This window comes from Leucoraja erinacea, chromosome 15, assembly GCF_028641065.1.
Source record: "Leucoraja erinacea ecotype New England chromosome 15, Leri_hhj_1, whole genome shotgun sequence".
Lineage (NCBI taxonomy): Eukaryota > Metazoa > Chordata > Chondrichthyes > Rajiformes > Rajidae > Leucoraja > Leucoraja erinaceus.
This window is the reverse complement of record NC_073391.1, coordinates 2,382,287-2,401,569: the sequence shown is the minus strand read 5'-3', so window position 1 is coordinate 2,401,569 and position 19,283 is coordinate 2,382,287. Positions and strand designations below refer to the sequence as shown.

The 19,283-nt window shown below is 44.0% G+C and overlaps 2 protein-coding genes across 5 annotated transcripts in view; one reads left to right on the top strand and one right to left on the bottom strand.

Annotated features, from left to right (window-relative positions):
• Positions 1-13,240, top strand: part of plce1 (phospholipase C, epsilon 1) — a 503,016-nt gene extending 489,776 nt beyond the window's left edge. For all 4 annotated transcript variants that reach the window (XM_055646596.1, XM_055646594.1, XM_055646593.1 and 1 more), the window contains one exon: positions 9,381-13,240. The gene's annotated coding sequence lies outside the window, so the exon portion shown is untranslated. The remainder of the gene's footprint in view (positions 1-9,380) is intronic.
• A 3,630-nt stretch (positions 13,241-16,870) lies between these two features.
• noc3l (NOC3-like DNA replication regulator) overlaps positions 16,871-19,283 on the bottom strand; it is a 61,847-nt gene continuing 59,434 nt past the window's right edge. The window contains exon 20 of the mRNA XM_055646597.1: positions 16,871-17,380. Coding sequence (XP_055502572.1) covers positions 17,252-17,380 — 129 coding nt within the window. The 3' untranslated portion in view covers positions 16,871-17,251. The remainder of the gene's footprint in view (positions 17,381-19,283) is intronic.

Below are 19,283 nucleotides of genomic sequence, written 5' to 3'. Positions count from 1 at the left end.
CACCATCACGGAGCGGGCGATGCCTAATCGAGGCCTAACCGCCGTGTGGTAAACTGCAGAGTGCTGAGACCGCCAACTCCAACATCGTGGAGCTGTGGTTCTACGGAGCGTCCAGTCACGGTGGTGCTGACTATAAACACCGTGGAGCCTGGGATCTTTTGCCGAGATCGCCAGTGTCGGAGCTCCATCCAGCGGGGCCCGTGGACTTAGGGAGCCGCGGTCTCCAGTAGCTAGCGGCCGTTCCAGACACTCCAAGCCGCTGAAGAGCGTTCTCCCGATGCCGGAACTCCATCATCCGGCGAGAGGGCCTGAAACATCGGGCCGCCGTTACTGCAACTGTGGAGGCCTCAAATAGGCCCCGACCATGGGGTGAAGAAGAGAAAGAAGACTGGACTTCGCAGTGGGAACCATTGTGGGGGGATGGTTTTATGTTTAATGTTAAATTCTTCTTTAATGTTGTGTTTTATTTTTATTGGTGTGCTGCAAATGGCAACTCGGATTTCACTGCACCAATTGGTGTACGTGACAATAAATGTCCTTTGTCCTTTTGCCTCCAAGTGTGCACAAATGCAAGAGTTGTCTGCATAAATCTGCCTGACAACTGGGGATCGGGTTGCCTGGTTCTGGAGTGTGATCACCATTCAATGCACAGTGATTAACTCCACTCTCATGAAAAATGGTGTTGGATGTAATATTGCAGTGACAATGATGCCGCCTTGTTTCACATCGGAGGTGATTACTGCAGGTCGTGTGCGGGAGTTAATTGCTGACCGCTTGTGAACATGTAACAAAGTTTGCACAAGTTTATTGTTCCAGAATGGTACTGTTGCAGATATCGTCGAGGCTCACTGCATTATTCAAAAACCAGAAGCGTACATCAATTTAAACAAACTGTAGACAGACACAAAAGCTGGAGTAACTTAGCGGGTCAGACATCATCTCTGGAGAAAAGGAATGGGTGACGTTTCGGGTCGAGACCCTTCTTCAGATTGAGAGTCGGGGGAAAGGGAAATGACAGATATAGACGGCGATGTAGAGAGATATAGAACAAGTGAATGAAAGATGCGCAAAAAAAGTAATGATGATCAAGGTGACGTTCCATTGTTGGCCGTGGACCTGGTGAAATTCATCAGGACGACAGTTAAACTAGTACAACAACTAGCGAGGGGGAGGGATGGGAAGAGAGGGGATGCAAGCATTCAACTTCATTTGTTATATAGCACTCTATATCACAATTTGACATCGCCCATTCCTTTTCTCCAGAGATGATGTCTGACCTGCTGAGTTATACCTGCTTTTTGTGTCTATCTTGGGTTTAAACCTGCATCTGCTGTTCCTTCCTTAAACAAACTGTAGTCTGGATTGGGCAGAGGGCAATGTGAACTCAACAAAGCATTTCAACTAATTGAATAGCAATGATTTAGAGTGATATGGGCCAAATGTGGCAGATGGGGATGGCATGTTGGTTAGCATGGACAAGTTGGGCCAAAGGTTCCGTTCCTGTTCTCTGTGACTCTAATTGGACAGAAGGCCATGGAGAAGTCAAATGCTTTTTGGGTGTTAGGGGAAATGTCCTCTGTCCCTACCAGTAGAACATCACAAATGTTATTGAATGAACACAAGTACTATTGCCACTTAAAATAGATCCTGAATGTTAAGATGTTCATTTTACTTCAGGTGAATGCTCAACCACGCTTAAGAATTCCCCACGTTTCAAAATGTATATGACTTTTTATATTGAAAAGACTAGGCTTGTAATTGAAAGAAATTGGCTTGTATTCACTGGAGTTTAGAAGGATGAGGGGGCTCTTATAGAAACATATACAATTATTAAAGGACAGGACAAGCTAGATGCAGGAAAAATGTTCCCAATGTTGGGCGAGTCCAGAACCAGGGGCCACAGTCTTACAATAAAGGGGAGGCCATTTAAGACTGAGGTGAGAAAAAACTTTTTATGTTATGAATTTATGGAAATGGAGGCCAAGTCACTGGATGGATTTAAGAGAGAGTTAGATAGAGCTCTAGAGGCTAGTGGAACCAAGGGATATGGGGAGAAGGCAGGCCCCAGTTATTGATTGGGGACGATCAGCCATGATCACAATGAATGGCCGTGCTGGCTCGAAGGGCCGAATGGCTTCCTCCTGCACCTATTTTCTATACAAGAGTTGTGAGCAAATGTGTTCAGACCTCTTTATCTTGCTGTAAGTAGCTTTTTTATTAACTGAATAGAATCTTCTTTCTTCTTAATGTCTTTATTCCTGTGGCTCTGGATCTATCTATCACGGTGGTGCAGCAGGTTGAGCTCTGTCTTACAGCGCCAGAGACCACGGTTTGATCCTGATCCCAATGACGCGTGGGTTTTTAGGTTATTGGGCCTCTGCAAATTGCCCCCAGAATGTAGGGAAATGTAATGAAAAAGTGGGATGATCTACAGTGCCCTCCATAATGTTTGGGACAAAGACCCATCATTTATTTATTTGCCTCTGTACTCCACAATTTGAGATTTGTAAGAAAAAAATCACATGTGGTTAAAGTGCACATTGCAGGGCTGCCAACTCTCATGCTTTGAGCGTGAGACTCACGCCCTCAAGCAAACTCTCACGCCCTCACGCTCATCAGACATTTCTCACGCTCAGTGGTGAGAAATTTTGTGATCAACAAAAATGTCAAAACTCGGATAAACTGCCTGGTCCGCGGGTGTTGGAGAGCCGGGGCTGCGGGAGGGATGGGAGCAGAACCAGCGGCGGGAACAGATGCGGGGAGCCGGGACTGGAGAGTTTGCGGCGCTGACGAGTGTTTGCGCGGCTAGCGAGTCGCTCGCTGCAGCTCTGGCCATGGAGCGCTCCGGACAGTGCGAGTGTCCCGGGCCGCGGAGCCGTCGGAAGCTCCGCAGCCGCGAGAGTCTCTGTGCCGAAGGGACAGACTCTCAAAGGGAGGTGGAGAGAGAGAGAGGGGAAGGAGACAGGAGAGACAGTGGGGGGGGAGAGAGAGAGGGGGTGAGAGGAGAGAGAGGGGAGAGACAGAGGGGGCGTGAATGGAGAGAAGAGGCAGGGGGGGAGAGAGAGGTGGGAAGAGAGAGAGGGGTGAGAGGGAAGAAAGAGAGAGAGAGAGAGGGGGTGGAGAGGGTAGGAGAGAATGGGGAGAGAGAGGGGGAAGAGAGAGGGGAGAGAAAGAGAGGTGGAGAGAGAGAAGAGAGAGAGGGGAGAGAGAGAGGGGAGGGGGAGAGGGAGAGGGGGATAGAGAGGCAGGGCTGCCAACTCCCATGCATTGAGCGTGAGAATCACGCATTTCACCAAATTCTCACGCTGATCACAAATTTTTCTCGCTCTGTTGTGAGAAATTCTGTGATCAACGAAAATTTCAAAACTCATATCAACTGCATGGGCCGCGGGTGTTGGAAGCAGAAGGAGCGGCGGGGACAGATGCGGACGGGGAGCGGGGCTGGCGAGTGTTTTGCCGGGCTCGCGAGTCGCTCACTGCAGCTCCGGCCATGGAGCAGCCTCAGTGCAAGAGTCCCGGGCCGTCGGAGGCGTCGAAGCGTTGTGCCACTGCCGTGAGAGTCTCTGTGCCAAATTTGCCCAGGTGACCAGCATGGATCAGGCTGCGGCTCGGTACATCCTGGAGGACAACCAGTGGCTGCTGGAAGTAGGTACCAAGCACTGGGTAGATACGGTGGAAGTTAGTGGACTTCAAATGGGGGTGGTTGGTGAAAGCATCCTGCTTGCCTGCTAGATTTTCACTTACTGTAACTGCAGGAAAAATGTTCCCGATGTTGGGGGCGTTCAGAACCATGGGTCACAGGTTTAAGAATAAAGGGGGGGGGGGGGCAGTTAGGACTGAGATGAGAACAAACTTTCTTCACACAGAGACGTGTGAATCTGTGGAATTCTCTGCCACAGTAGGCAGTGCAGGCCAACTCACTGGATGTTTTCAAGAGAGAGTTACATTTAGTTCTTGGGGCTAACAACATCAAGGGATACGGGAAAAAACAGGAAAGAGGTACTGATTTTAGATGAATAGCCATGATCATATTGAATGGCAGTGCTGGCTCGAAGGGCCGATGGCCTATTCCTGCACCTATTTTCTATGTTTCTATGCTTGAGTATATGGCAATAAAACTCGATCACTTGCTTTTGAAGCATTCATGCATGGTGGAGGTATAATGTAGTCATAGAGTGATACAGTGTGAAAACAGGCCCTTCGGTGCAACTTGCCCACACCCGCCAACATGTCCCAGCTACACCACCTGCTTCTGGTCCATATCCCTCCAAACCTGTCCTATCCATGTATCAGTCTAACTTTTTCTTAAATGTTGGGATGGTCCCTGCCTCAACTACCTCCTCTGGCAGCTTGTTCTATCCACCCATCACCCTTTCTGTGGATAAAGTGACCCCTTAAAAAGTTATCTCTTAAAAATACTTCATACAAAAAACATTGAAATCATACTTCTACAATGCACTAAAACATGATTTTAATACATCAAATTTCAAAAGGTTCCTAACCTGGGAGAGGGGACACCCTTCTTCTACACCCTCCACCCACTCAGTTGCTCCACTCCCCCACCAGGTACCCCCAAGGCCAGTGATCAGTAAACGCACAGCCTCCCCCCCTTTCAAAAATGCTCCAATCCAATTTAAAGCATATATATTGCATTCAAGTGTAAGTTAAAAGACTCGCTACAATATGCACCATATTGCACAATTTCAAGCTGAAAAATGCAAATGTTCCATACCAATGGGAGGGGTTTGCAAACCCTGTTCCTCTTCTGCCCCCATTGACAAATCCAACAGTTGATTTCCTGAAGAGTGTTTAAGTCTAAGGGTTTGGGGGGGTGATGTATTTTAGAGCAAATTCTTAACAAGCTGTTCTTATTCTTTGATTAGTTTCTCAGTCTCATAATGGCTTCCAAACAGTTGATTTTGAAGTCTTTTGGCTGATTGGCTAACAATTTTTGTTTTTGGCTTCTTTTGACTTTCATTGTTGGATAAACAGCAATAAGTTTAGTTCAAGTTACATTTATTGTCATATGTACCAATTGGTAGTGCGATTTGAGTCACCATCCAGCCATACGAATAAAAAGAACACAACACACGATAGAATTTAACATGACCATCCCCACACAGCGGAATCAACGTTTCCCACTGTGAGGGAAGGCAATAAAGTTCAGTCATCTTCCTCTTTGTTCACCCGTGGTCGGGGCCTTTTGAACCCTCCGCAGTGGCCGCTACGGTGGCCCCGATGTTCAGGCCCTCTCGCCAGGATGATCGGAACTCAGATGCCGGAACGGAAGAACACTCTCAGCGGCTTGGAGTTATCGAACCGGCCACATCCTACCGGAGACCGCGGCTCCCGATGTCCACCGGCCGAGCTGGGCGGAGATTCAACACTGGCAGCCCTCGGCAAAGGGATCCCAGGAGTCCGCGATGTTAAAGTCAGAGCCACCCGTGGCTAGAAGCTCCGCAAACCACAGCTCCACGATGTCAAAGCTGCAGCCCAACACTGCGGAACTTCAACACGGCGATCCCCGGTAAGGCATCACCTGCTCCGCGATGGTAAATCAGTGCTGCACCGCTGCTGAAGCTCTGGTCGGTCTCCGGCAGGAAAGGCCGCGCCAATCCAGATGGTAGGCCGCGAGGGGAGGGGCAAAGACGCAACTCGGAGAATAGTCGCATCCTTGACCAGGAAGTGACGGTTTCCCCCTTACCCTCCCCACCTCCCCCACATAAAAAGACTAAAACACATACTTTTAAACAGACTAAAAAGAACAAAAAGCCGAAAAAACAGACAGACTGTAGGCAGAGGCTGCCATCATATGGAGCCCTTAGTGACCCAAGCCACCACAAGTTTCCAAAGGTGATGGAAAGACTGGAGGAAAGTCTAGGTGCTGAGAGCTCTCTTACAACTGCATTAAGGAGGCAATTAAACACAACCTGAGCAATTACAAACTCCTGTGAAGCCATGTGTCCCAAACATTATGGTGCCCTGAAATGGGGGGGGGGGGGGACTATGTATAAACACAGCTGTGATTTCTACATGGTGAAACCACAATGTATAAAAATGGCCTTTATTAAAATCTGACAATGTGCAGTTTACCCACATGTGATTTATTTTCTATTACAAATCTCAAATTGTGGAGTACAGAGGCAAATAAATAAGTGACGTGTCTTTGTCCCAAACATTATGGAGGGCACTGCAGAACTAGTGTGAATGGGTACTCAATGGTTGTTGTGGACTGGGTGTGTTTACCTGCTGTATCTCCAAATTAAACTAAAAATCTGCCCTTTGGTTTCACTAAAGCCAAGCACCAGTTGACTTTTACGCAATGCTGTTAAATTTCCCAATAAACGTTTTGCAGTGGGATGGTGCTTTGAACCACAAGCAGTTGTAGTTATTGTTATCAATGGCAGCTAATTGAATGAGAAATATCTTTTCAAAGGATGTTAAAATACTCTTTGCATATTTACTTATTACTTTGTGTATTTACTTAAAATTTGTTTATTGATGTGATACTGAAAAAGTGTTTAACAATGTTTTCATGAGTTCCATTGTTTTTACATGTAATGTACCACCTACTGTGTGTACATTACTAATGAAGTTTTCTAAAAAGCCATGGAGAAGATACGCTATTCATAAACATACATTCCTCTCTTGCCACTAAGACCATGACATTGATTTTATTTTTAAAAGCGGGCTTGTGGCTTCCAATGATATATTTGCACGTGTGCACAACAAAATAATGTTTGACACCTGACATAGAAGGCCTTACTGGCTCCATATATCATGCTATTCTATATCTATTATTACTAAAACTCTGTTCTTGACCGGTTTTGGCGATCTGTGCTGCGATTTCCGAGAGAACGCCGTCACCTATGGCCGTCATTTTTGTCCACCTCGCTCAGAGCCCCCCTCCCTCCACCGTATGTGTGCCGATGATTTTACCCGTCGATGAAATATTACAGAGATATTAATGATTTTACAAAATTCTCCATTCTCTCTGCTGCCCCTGCTGGCAGCAGGGGGGAGGGACTATAAAACCAGGAAGTGGTGTGCCTCAATCAGTCTCTGCAAGAGGTGTGCCTCAATCCGTCTCTGCAAGTGGTGTGCCTCAATCAGAGCTCTGAATGACACTGACAAATGTCTACAGCACTGTGAGTACCCTTAATTTGGTTTGAAAATGAAAACTATGGTTAGAGGTAAAAAAGCACTGCCTGCAAATGGTTGTTTGGGTTGAAGTAAAAGGGCACTCTCTCTCCCCCCCCCCCCCCTCTCCTCCCCCCCTCTCCTCCTCTCCCTCCCCTCCCCTCCCCCCCCCCCCCCCCCCTCCCCCTCCCCCCCCCCCCTCTCCTCCCCCCCCTCTCTCCCCCCTCCTCTCCCCTCTCCCCCCTCCCCTCTCCCCTCTCCTCTCCCTCTCCCTCCTCTCTCCTCCCCTCTCCCCCCCTCTCCTCTTCCCCCCTCTCTCTCTCCCCTTTTTCTCCCCCTCCTTCCATCCATCCCCTCCCCTCACCCCTACCCCCTTCCCTCCACCCTCCCTCCCCCTCCCTGCCCACCCTCTCTCCTCCCCCCAGACTCCCCCCCCTCCCTCCCCCCTTTCCCCCCCCCCCCCCCCCCCCCCCTCTCTCTCTCTCTCTCTCTCTCCCCTCCATTAGCGTGAGTGCGGGGGGGGGGGGGGGCGGCGGGCGGGGCGGGTAGTTAGTGTGTGATGCTGCATGCCGCCTCCCCCCACAACCGCACTTTGGGGGAACAGACCCAACGGGTCTGCACCTGGTCTAGTATATATATATACTGTGGCGGCGCCTGCTGGCGCACGCAGGTATCGAACCCGGCGTTCGGAAGCCGCGGTCACGTGACTCGGGAGGGGCTGCTGTTTTCTCGCGGTTTAGCTTTCGCACAGTGTGGAGTTGTATGTTGACCACCGTTGTGGCCAGACGTGTTTGTAAGAACCTGTGAACTAAGAAGTTATTTTCAAAATAAATAAGTTGATAAAACTTAGTTGTTGTTCCTGCGACCGCCAAAATACCATATATCATGTAATATATATATGGTATAAACACCATATCATGGCATTCTGACTGGAAAGCGAATGGTTCAATTTATGCAGAGGGGGAATACAGTTGCAAATGTAACTTTTATAATTGGAATCGAGAATTAGTGGAATAGGCTGGGTGAGAAAAATAAATAATATTTCTCATTTGGTTCTATGTTTATGCTGTAAATTAGTCACCGACCCATTTTGGCCCATACCTAATGCTATGAATTAGCTCATTAAGCATGTTATAAATAGGAACCATCAAGAAAAATGATTTCTTGCGGCACACAAGATTTCTGGGGGCGCAGTGGCAGGGTTGCTGCCTTACAGCAATTGCAGACCCGGGTTTGATGCTGACTAGGGTTACTGTCTGTATAGAGTTTGTACCTTCTCCCCGTGGGATTTCTCCGAGATCTTCAGTTTCCCCCCACACTCTAAAGATGTGCAGGTTTACAGATAAATTGGCTTGGTAAATGTAAAAAGTGTCCCTAGTGTGTGTAGGATTTCGTTAACGTACAGCAGGGGTCGGCAACCTACGGCCCCCAGGCTGAATGTGAACCGAAACCCGAAATCCCGTAGTCATCCAGCCCGCAGACTTCCTTCACCTCCGGTACTTCCCGGACCCGAGGAGCGGTGACGCAAGGAGGCCTGCGCTGGCGGCCGTAATTGCGGATCCACCAAGCGGGGCCAAGCGCCGAGCTCTGGCTGTACCACATCCTGCGCAAAGCTGCCAGCACGGCCCCGCACGTTCTGTGTCTGGGCTTCACTGTCAGGATCGGGGTTGTCAATAGGCCGGGGACGAGTGAGTATTTGAGCCACCTCCTTCAGGACAGAGCCAAGGCAATGGACCGTAGGTTCGCCATGTTCGTGAGCGCCCGTAACTAGGAGTCAGTGCTCCGGGTGTCGTCCTCGAAGGTGCGGGATCTATGTGAACATGTGATTTGATGCCTGCCATCCATGGCGGGATCAATGTGAACACGTGGTAGATGTGGCCCGCCATCTGCTCACAGACATGCGTCCTGGCCCCTATGCAGAACAAGGTTGCCGACCCCTGATGTACGGGGATCACTGGTTGCGTGGACACGGTGGGCCGAAGGGCCTGTTTCTGTGCTGTATCTCTAAATCTATAAAACTAAAATAATAAATATCTGGTGTACGTCATGGAAAATGTTCTGTTAATTGGCCAATTACACAAATATATTAAGAGACATAAGGAGTTAAGAAAATCACCATTTAGATTGTTTTTGTCGTTGCATTATGACATGACAATTCTGGTTTAGAGGATTCTTTATGCTTGATAACCCACTGATATTTGCTGTCAAAATATTTCAAAAGATCCTTTTTTTGTTTGCAGGCTCGTTTCAAGTTGACTTTATTTAATACAACGATGTCATGATGAAGCACAGAAATTTTTAGCCAGTGCTGGAGAAGACCAAAAACAATACCATGTCTGTCCCTCCCCCTGGATCCTGGTTTATAGCCCTTCTGAAAAAACTGGAAATAATGACACACATAACTTTTTAAAGGTAACGAAATCCACTCTTTGGAATGAAACACATCACCCGGAAATGTTCGCACACATACACACACACAGAAGAATGAGCCAGCAACAGGTTCCAAACAAGCAGGCTTGTTTAAGTGTATATTGTTCCAGCAAGAACGTGTGTGTGTGAACAGATAGCCACGACTACTGTTGGGGATTATTCAGACACACTTGTCATGAAGACTTCATTTATACTCGGTATGAAGATATGCAGGTGCCCAACTTTGAGATTTTTTTTTTAAACGTGAGTGTAACAGTTTATGCACTTTTAAAAACCACTTATTTTATTAGTTATTTGAAGTATTTGCAGGTTTTAATGGTTCCTATATTTAATATGAACCTGGATCATGCTGAAGCCAGCATTTTAGTACATTGCGCTGAAATGTCCCAAATTGTTCGTTTTAGTTGATGTTTACAAAGTATTCACGTTCTGATTTAGAGAATAATTCCTTGTAGAATATGTTGGATTCATACATAAAATGTGATAAAAAGCAGTGTTCACAGAGATGTTGATGAATATTTTTACTGGAGTAAAAAATCATGTAAATTTCTAGCTATACAAAAATGTGCTATGATTGTATTAATATAATTACTAGGTGGAATTATTTATTTAAGCAGAGATTTAACACTGTTTGCAGTTAAATTTACTACATTCGCCTGTTAAGTTTCAGGTGATATAACACAACTTGTATTTTTTTTTAATTTTCAATTGCTTCACTTTCCTCACGCACATCTGATAATATATGCATTTTAATTTTCCTTGTATTAAAATTGAAACCAAACAGTAAATTAAGTGCCGAGTCAATTTCTTTAATTTTCTGACCCGCTGAGTTACTCCAGTTTTTTGTGTCACCTTTTTTGCATTGGTATGTACTATTAGTAAAGAGACAACTATTTTTAAAGTGTAATTTTGAAACGAAGGACATTTATTGAATGGAACTGCGGCAAAGACAAGTCAAAATCAGCAACTGGACTGATTGTGGTAAATGAACCAAATAGGAGGCTACTGAAGGCGACCAAAACAGCAGCCCCTGGAGTAGCAGAACACACTAAATAAAATCGATCCTAAAATGCCACCAGCTGTCACAGTATATATGTGCCAGACTAATTATCAACACTGAAGTTCCAACAAGAAAAGGCAAACGCTGGAATCATGGATATGACAATATGACGATGTACAATTTTGATAATGTATTTAAGTTGTTGAAATGCTTAAAGATAAAATCTGTGAACTCTAATCAGCTATTTCTAAGTGGGTAGTTAAAAGTTGAATCTTATCCTTATTACATTCTCTCTATTTCAGCTGTCGATTGTATTTTCCATTTCCTTTTTGTCACTACATCCCTCCTTTTTCTTGTTTAACAACAATTGAGAATTTCTTTACTAGAAAGCCCACTTAAAACTGGCCATTTTAAATGTAATCAACAGAGCTAATTAGTCAAGGTAGTTTAGATTGAAACCTTAAACGGATGCATCACTCCACACAATTTAGTTTCAGAGGTGGAGTAGTAACTGCTTTTGATACAATCCCGCCCATCTGCTTGAGCTCAAATACATTCTGCCTGGAAGGTGAAGTCACTTAGTGACATTTCACAGGCAATAGTTATCCACTATCTCACTATCCAGTAGGGCAAAAATAAGTCCTAGTCTGGAAAGTTGTTTCTATTCATTGGGATTACATTGAACATTTTGGTTATTTATTAACTTCCCTATTTAATTTTTGTACAAATGAATTGAAATCTCACTGGTATAGTATTATAACCAAAATTGTAAAGTTGGTGTTATCTTAACAGGTTAATTTTCTAAAGGGCAAGCTGTTGAATTGTATGAATGAATTGACGTCGGTGTAATATCACTCTGATTTGATCAGTGTGTTCCTATCTGATATTCATTGAAGATTTATCTTTTTCAGCAATGGCGGGCTTCCGCCATAACACATTAGATAAATAGCACCCCTTCCAAAAAGTATTAATTACATTTCAGTAATGCTAAATAGTTTAAATAAAATCAATTAAAGTCAGTTAAACTAACTTGTACTCTTACACATATCAAATGAAGACATCTCATGTACAACAAATATTGTGTCATCAATTGATTTCAGGTCTGTGCCTGGTTTCATCAGATTAGTTCAACTGAATTTTTTTTGGAGAATGACAGAAATATGGTCTTAAGTTATGTAAATACCACAATTCAACCGCCTCATGCATTTTCCCCACATAATGTAGTAAATAATATCAGGTTGAACTATTAGGTAAGTACTGAATAAATAATTATTTTTGCAAATTTTCTGAAATGCATCATTTGCCTATTAAACTTTATGTGTTTCATTCTATCAATATGAAACGGTCAAATTGCAATTACTGAAGGTATTGGTATTTTTATAATGTAATGTTGAGTGTTGAAGCACTGGCTCAGAATTCATGGTGTTACCAAGCCATTTTAGAACATCAAACTGTTAGCAACTACAGGTGTATAATTGTTCTCATCCACAGTTGTAAGTGGCAAACAGATTTGATGTGAAATTGAACTAAACACGCTCATTGTAAAACTAATTGAAAATATCAGGTCTTGCTTTGATCAAGATATTTTTTAATATCATTAAAATTGCAACCATAATTACTGCCTGACCCTAGAAGTGTATTATGATTGTGGAGCACCATCATCTTCATCAATAATATTTCATCATCCACTTCAAATATTGGGAGCACTTTGCTTTTTACAGTTAAATGTCATAACGTTTATTATTTGAAAATTAAATCTGCCAGACTCAAATTCACTTTAGAAGGGGGGGGAACCAACACCATACTGTAGGCTCTATCATAATGGGCAGTATTCTTTAAGATCAACAGTGAACATTGTTCCTTTGCTGCCAACCATGAAACCTGAGCCACTGTGGCAAAAAAAGTCGTGTTTTAATACAAATCATGAGTTTGCATTAGTTTTGAATGTGTGATATTGATCTATAACAGACTGAAAATTAATGTTGAGTGGATCAGAATAAATATTACATTGTTTTGTCTTTGATATGATTATGTATTTAAAACCATGTTACTTTGCACAATGCCAGTCTCAGTTCATGTGGCTCTGGATTTAATTATTTCACACACACATCTCCCTCATCCAGTTCACAGGGAATAGAATATCATTGCGAAACATGTCCTGACTCTTATGGGGCTTTCTCACGGGGCGACTTGACGCAAGAGGTAACCAGAGTTGAACATTGTGGGAACCTCGTACGATAACCGTACGGCATTCGTGGACCACCGTGGCGCTAACGGCAGGTACTCGTGTAACTTGTTGACTCGGGAGAAAATTCAAGCAAGCTTGAATTTCTCCAAGAGTGACTTGTACACTTGTGGTTGAACATTGAAACATTATATGGACGTAGTGGCCAGTGCGATATCCGTAATAACTCTTGCGTTTACCGTGGGAACTCCTGCGAACGGTGAACCCGGAAGCTGGACAGAGGGGACAGAAGGTGAGTAAAAAAGGTGGTCTCAATATCGCCAATGGAACATGTGTCCATCAAGGACGTCCCACCTCATTGTCATTGTTGGAGAATCTTTTTCACTGGAACACTTGCAGAGATGGCTCCCAGAAAAGCTCAAAGAAAGCGGGTGAAGCATGTCGGAAAGGTTTTTGCCATGCAGGAGAATGAGGAGGAGACGCAGCAAGAGAGACAGGTGGAGAAGCAACAGGAGAAGCCACAGATAACACTGCCTGCGGGCTCCTTGGAGCAGGGAGAGGGTGAGCAAGGTGGATTTCAGATTGCCTCCCCAGTAGGAATAGCCTCAACAGACGCGTATATAAAGGGAAGATGGCAGAAGGTAAGGCCATATAACTTCACCAGGGAACAAGAGGGGGAACTTGTAGAATGGTACCAATTCAACAAAATTCTTTATGATAAATCCAGAGAGGATTACAGAAACAGGGAGAGAAAACGGAACCTGCTGGAGACGAAGGCTGCGGAGTATCCCGGGGTGCTCATGTGAGTATATATAACGATATATTAGTACATCAACAGGAAAACCATTTAATGTTATCCATGATTTAAAAACATACATTGCTATTGATGTAAAAGTGCTGTTTTTGCAGTTAACTTAAACCTCTTATAAGTGTGTCTGTGCCCTGCAGCTGCAAAGTAAAAAAGTCGCAGACAGCTTTTACACGCTCTGTGTTTGAAGTTGGAATCATGTCTCCAAGAGCCATAAAATAAAGTATGCATGAGGACAGGCAATTTTCACTTGTAATGCTTGTCTTAAAAAAGGCTATCTGTATTTACAAACTTGTGCTCAGGTATCCAAGAAGCACAAGAAATACCACATTAAATGCGGAGGGCAGGCTCGCAAACAGGCCTCTATTTATTGTCCAGAACTTTTAATATAACGGAAGACATCCAATGCTAGAAGTTCTATTTAATTCCACCACTCTACTTTAATGCAGATGATCAACTCATGCAATGGTTTACGAATCAGAGGGCCATCTATGGAAAGGTCACCGCACTTGGGACCAAAACAGGGTCAGCTGGCAGCACACTGACAGAGAGGAATAGGTGGATCGAGGAGAAGTGGCGTTTCCTATCAGGGCATATTGTGCGTGTAGTGACCAGGACTAGCGCACCCAAGGTGCTTTTATTACAACACATTTTTGAGGTCATGAGGCTCTGGACACTATGTCTCTTCGCACAGCACATTAAGCAGTTTATCATATTGTACAAATAGAGGTCTCCGTTGAAAGATGGGCTTCACCCAGTGAGACTTCCTCTTAATTCTCTTTTTAATTAATCTCACCCTGCTGCCTTCACGCAAGCGTCCTCGATTCACATAGAGGGCTGCTGCATACAGCGCGTCAATGAAAAACACCACCATCCTGTACTCGAGACTACATAGTACAGGCATGTCTCCAAATGAGCCGATTCAACCAAGGGAGGATATTTAGAGTGGGTGAAAAAAAAAGTTGCATCATTTGTGCCACGTGATGATTTAACAACACTTCACAGTTCACAATGTTCATTCAAGATTTAACGGGAAAGCTCGGGAGACGGACAAGTCACTCGCACTATAACAGAAATGCTGAGTACCGTGGGAACTCTTTGTCTACCTCCCCGTTATATCGTGTGATATCGTGCTAGACCACGACCACTTCACTCTGGTTACATCTTGCGTCAAGTCGCCCCGTGAGAAAGCCCCATTACTGTGGCCCATTAGTTGACAGGTTGCCTCTGGATAAACAATGCCTCAGAAGTTCACTATCTTTTTGTCCGTTTACCATTGTTGTGTCTAATCTCTGGCAATATCTACATTTTCCCAATTCTGGTCTCTCGATCATTCGCGAATGTAACAACATAATTATTGGCAATTGAGCCTAATCTATGGATTTGAAGTAAAAGATCTGATGATGTATAATCTAAAGAAAAGTTAAGGAAACAAAAATTGTTGCTTAGGTCAGAGATTAGGATGAAATGTTTCAATTTTGAGTGAACGTGACTCCAGAAACCGATGCTAACTTGGCTGTGTTGGTTTCTCTAACTCTTCACTTTCTCACCTAATTAACACTGCCATATGAATACCAAGCAATTCAACAAGTAGATTAGAAATTAAACTGAAATAAAACTGGGTCCTCAGATGGGGGTGGAAACCAAAACCATAATATAGGTTCAATAGGACTAGGGTTGCCAACTTTCATACTCCCAAATGAGGGACAAAAGGTCAAAATACGGGACAAATTCCCGTCGTCAATTCGTTGACCGACTCGGCCGTGGCTGGGTGAATGATGAGTTGGCCCGGGTGCTGGATTGCACACAAAGCCCAGCCGGTGGGCCAGCTGAGGAGTTTTGGCCCGGGCCGGCACTCCATCGAGCTCATGATCCGATGATCGGCCATGAGAAGGAGGGGTGGTGGTGGCGGTGGTATATAAAAGTCCGAAGGTCGGACAGCTGGCCGGACTGCCGACCGACGGGGCCATGGGCGAGGTGCTGCTGCTGCACTACGTCGGAACGGGTGAGGCGGGGCCGGACACCAGAGTAGTAGCAGTTAAATACAGGACAAGGGCAATCCCGACGGGGACAAACCAATTTACCCCAAAAAGCTAGATGTCCCAGCTCATTGGCAACCTTAAACAGGACACATGTTAGTCCTTGAAATGATAAGCAGCAGATTAGTGCCTGGTAATCTGAAGCTAACAGTACAGTTCCTTAACGATATAATTGTGCATGGTTTATATACCAAGGGAAAGAAAAAAATGGTCAAAATTCAAAAGGTCTAATATTAATGGATGATTTCAATTTTTCTTACTGGACATGAGGCTGTTTAAGCATATCAACCTCTACAGTACATAGCACCACCAGCTGGATAAAGTAACCACCAGAACATGTTAAGAAATATTCGGTCAGTAATAAAATATATATATGATAGGTCGTCCTTGATAGATTTATTGTAGCAAAACAGACGTGAATTCGTGCAGGTACTTTCACCAACCCATAACATAAAGGACCATTGCTTTCATATAAATGTTTCTTAAAGTTAAAGTCACAGTGTTACAGCGTGGAAACAGGCCCTTTGGCCCAACTTGCCCACACTGGCCAACATGTCCCAACTACACCAGCCTCACCTGCCTGCGTTTGGCCCATATCTTTCCAAACCTGTCCTATCCATGTACCTGTCTAATTGTTTCTTAAACATTGGGATAGTCCCAGCTTCAACTATTTCCTCTGGCAGCTTGTTCCATACACCCACCAACCTTTGTGTGAAAAAGTTACCCCTCAGGTTCCTATTAAATCTTTTCCCCTTCACCATAAACCTATGTCCTCTGGTCAATAGACAATAGGTGCAGGAGTAGGCCATTCGGCCCTTCGAGCCAGCACCGCCATTCAATGTGATCATGGCTGATCATCCCCAATCAGTACCCCGTTCCTGCCTTGTCCCCATTCCCCCTGACTCCGCTCCTCGATTGACCTACTCTGGGCAAGGTACTCTGTGCATCTACCCGATGTTAAACCTAGTAGTTCACCAGTTTTATGATTTGATCAACAATGTAGAAATTAAACTTTAAATACTAAATACTTGTTAAATATAATGGGACAGTAAGTGTGTCTGGAGTAATAAGATTCAGGGTTTGGTAGATTAAATTCTATGAAATGTATGAATAAACCCAGATTCAGCAGCGAAGCCCTCAATAACACCAGTTTCACATGATAAAAAATATATTTTTAGATTCTATGTTGAAGAATAAAGTTACATTTGGATTTGTGGCTTATTGATGCTGAGGATATCAAGGCAAAGAAAGTGAACACTGCTCAAAAGTCATGTCAAAAATGTGTTATTTCAAAGTAGTAAATCCACATTCTGAGTTATTACAAAGTTTTGTCTGCAGGTTGCATTTTACTGTCACATTTAAGGCAAGATATTTTATACTATTCTGTAGAAAATTCAATTTTGAGTTGTCACCATTCTCGTGTTTGTCCAATAAATGATATAGCAACACTTGTTTTATTTGTAATTTATACATGCGCTGTTTTTCTTGCCATTTCATCCGGTTTCACAAGGCTATTCTAGATTCAGGTGTTTACATATATACATTCACCATGGATTTCATAAACAACCGTGAACCCCAGAGCAAACTTGCAGATGCTTCGATCTTCAGTTCCACACATCACTCCTTGAACCTTTGCCTCCAAATCACCATTATGTGCATGACTCTGTTTGCAAATCTTCCACAAAGTTGAGCTCCTTGGTGTCGGGAGGATTTTCAAGAAGCCGGTTTATCTGGTTTTGTAGCTCCGAATCAAGGAACGCACACTGCATTGCGGGCTTCTGAAATCATAGCACCACATAGTTTTAGGCCACAACGACACAAACTTACTATTAAGCAAACCTTAAGAAGTACACAATGCAAACTACGAATAACATGACACAAAATGCTGGAATAACTCAGGCAGCAGCTCTGGAGAAAATTGATGGGTGGTCAGGACCTTTCTTCAGGCGAAGGGTCACCTATGCATCTTCATCAGAGATGTTGCCTGACCCGCTGAGCTACTCCAGCATTTGGTGTCTATCTTTGGTATAAACCAACATCTGCAATTCTTTTTTATTACACTGTAACTTTGTTATCTTTGAAAGGGTTCTGGGTCAAATTACTGGATTCTTTATGAAATGACAAGTTATTTTTTCCTCAGGCAAGGATAAACTAGGAGATAAATTTCATGCAGTTTTACAAAGTCATTTACAGATTACATGTAATCTATTTGATGGTTAAATCAGGGATCAGATGGTGCTGGCCCGGACCTCCTCTCACCACAACATGGAGAATCATCACTCGAGCTAGAACATAGCCTCCAGTGGAGCAGCAAAGCTTTTTCCCCAGACCTCATCTCACCCCAACCTCACCCCAAAACCTTTCGCAAATTTTAAAGCTGTCAGGGCATTTATATTTTAAAAACGAGAGAAATTATCCAAAAGTAATATTATTAAATTTATTAAACTAAACAGGTCTATGAAACTTAATTTCTTCCATTGGAATTGAGATTGTGATCGGTCAAACCTGATATGTTATCTAATAGGTACTTAACCAGATTATATGCAGGGGAGTGTGTAGGAAGGAACCACAGATGCTGGTTTAAACTGAAATGCTGGAGTAACTCAGTGTGACAGGCAGCATCTCTGGATCGAAGGAATGGGTGGCGTTTCGGGTCGAGACCCTTCTTCAGACTTATTCCCATAACCTAGTACCAGTGGTTCAGTCTGCAAATTACTATCCCAGGGCAGTTGACAGAACCAATTGGCAGAAATTATTTTGAAGTGCAGCTAACACCCCAAATATATTGATATAACCACTTCAGCTAGCATTAGTGGATCCTGAATGACAACTCCATATGTAAGCAGCAGTGTCACCTTCTATTATACAACACATTTTGGCCCACTGTGCAGACCATGATGTGAATCTAAACTAATCCCATCTGCTTGCACAATGTACAAATGTTTCAATCACCTGCCTATTTGTGGCCTGAATAAATGCAGCTTAAACCTTACTACCATATCTGCTTCTACCATGTCTTCTTGCAGCTTGTTGCCTGTACCTCCAACCGTCTGTGTAAGTCATGCCTCGTAGGTTTCTAATCTTTTCCCCTCTCACCTTAAACCTACATTCTCTGGTATTTCACATTTCCATCCTGGCATAATCACCAGTCTCTCAATTTTATATACCACTATCAGATCACAGTCTCCTATGCTACAGCAAAAACAATCCAGGTTTGTTCTAAAACTTCCCTTAAAACTAATACTCCCCAATGCAGGTAGCATCCTGGCAAACCTTTTCTGCACTCTCCTAATGAATCTATGTGCTTCCCGTCATGCAGCCAACAGAACTCAGTGGGCCGAAGGGCCTGTTAGCGCGCTGTGTCTCTAACTAAACTAAAACCTAATAATTAAGGAAAGCAGGCCATATGCCTTCCACACCACCCTGTTCACTTATGTTGCAACTTTTAAGGAGCTATGGATTTGCACTGAAAGATCGCACTGTACATCTTTACACCAATGTGTCACTGACCTCCCAAACTCAGCACCCAACCCGTTAGGTTAAAGCATCTGCCATTTTTCTGCCCCAATGTAAGAATAAAGGATATATCCTGTTCACAAGTTATAGGGGCAGAAGTAGGCCATTTGGCCCATTGAGTCCACTCCACCAGGAGGCAGAAATCATGGCTGATCTCTGCCTCCT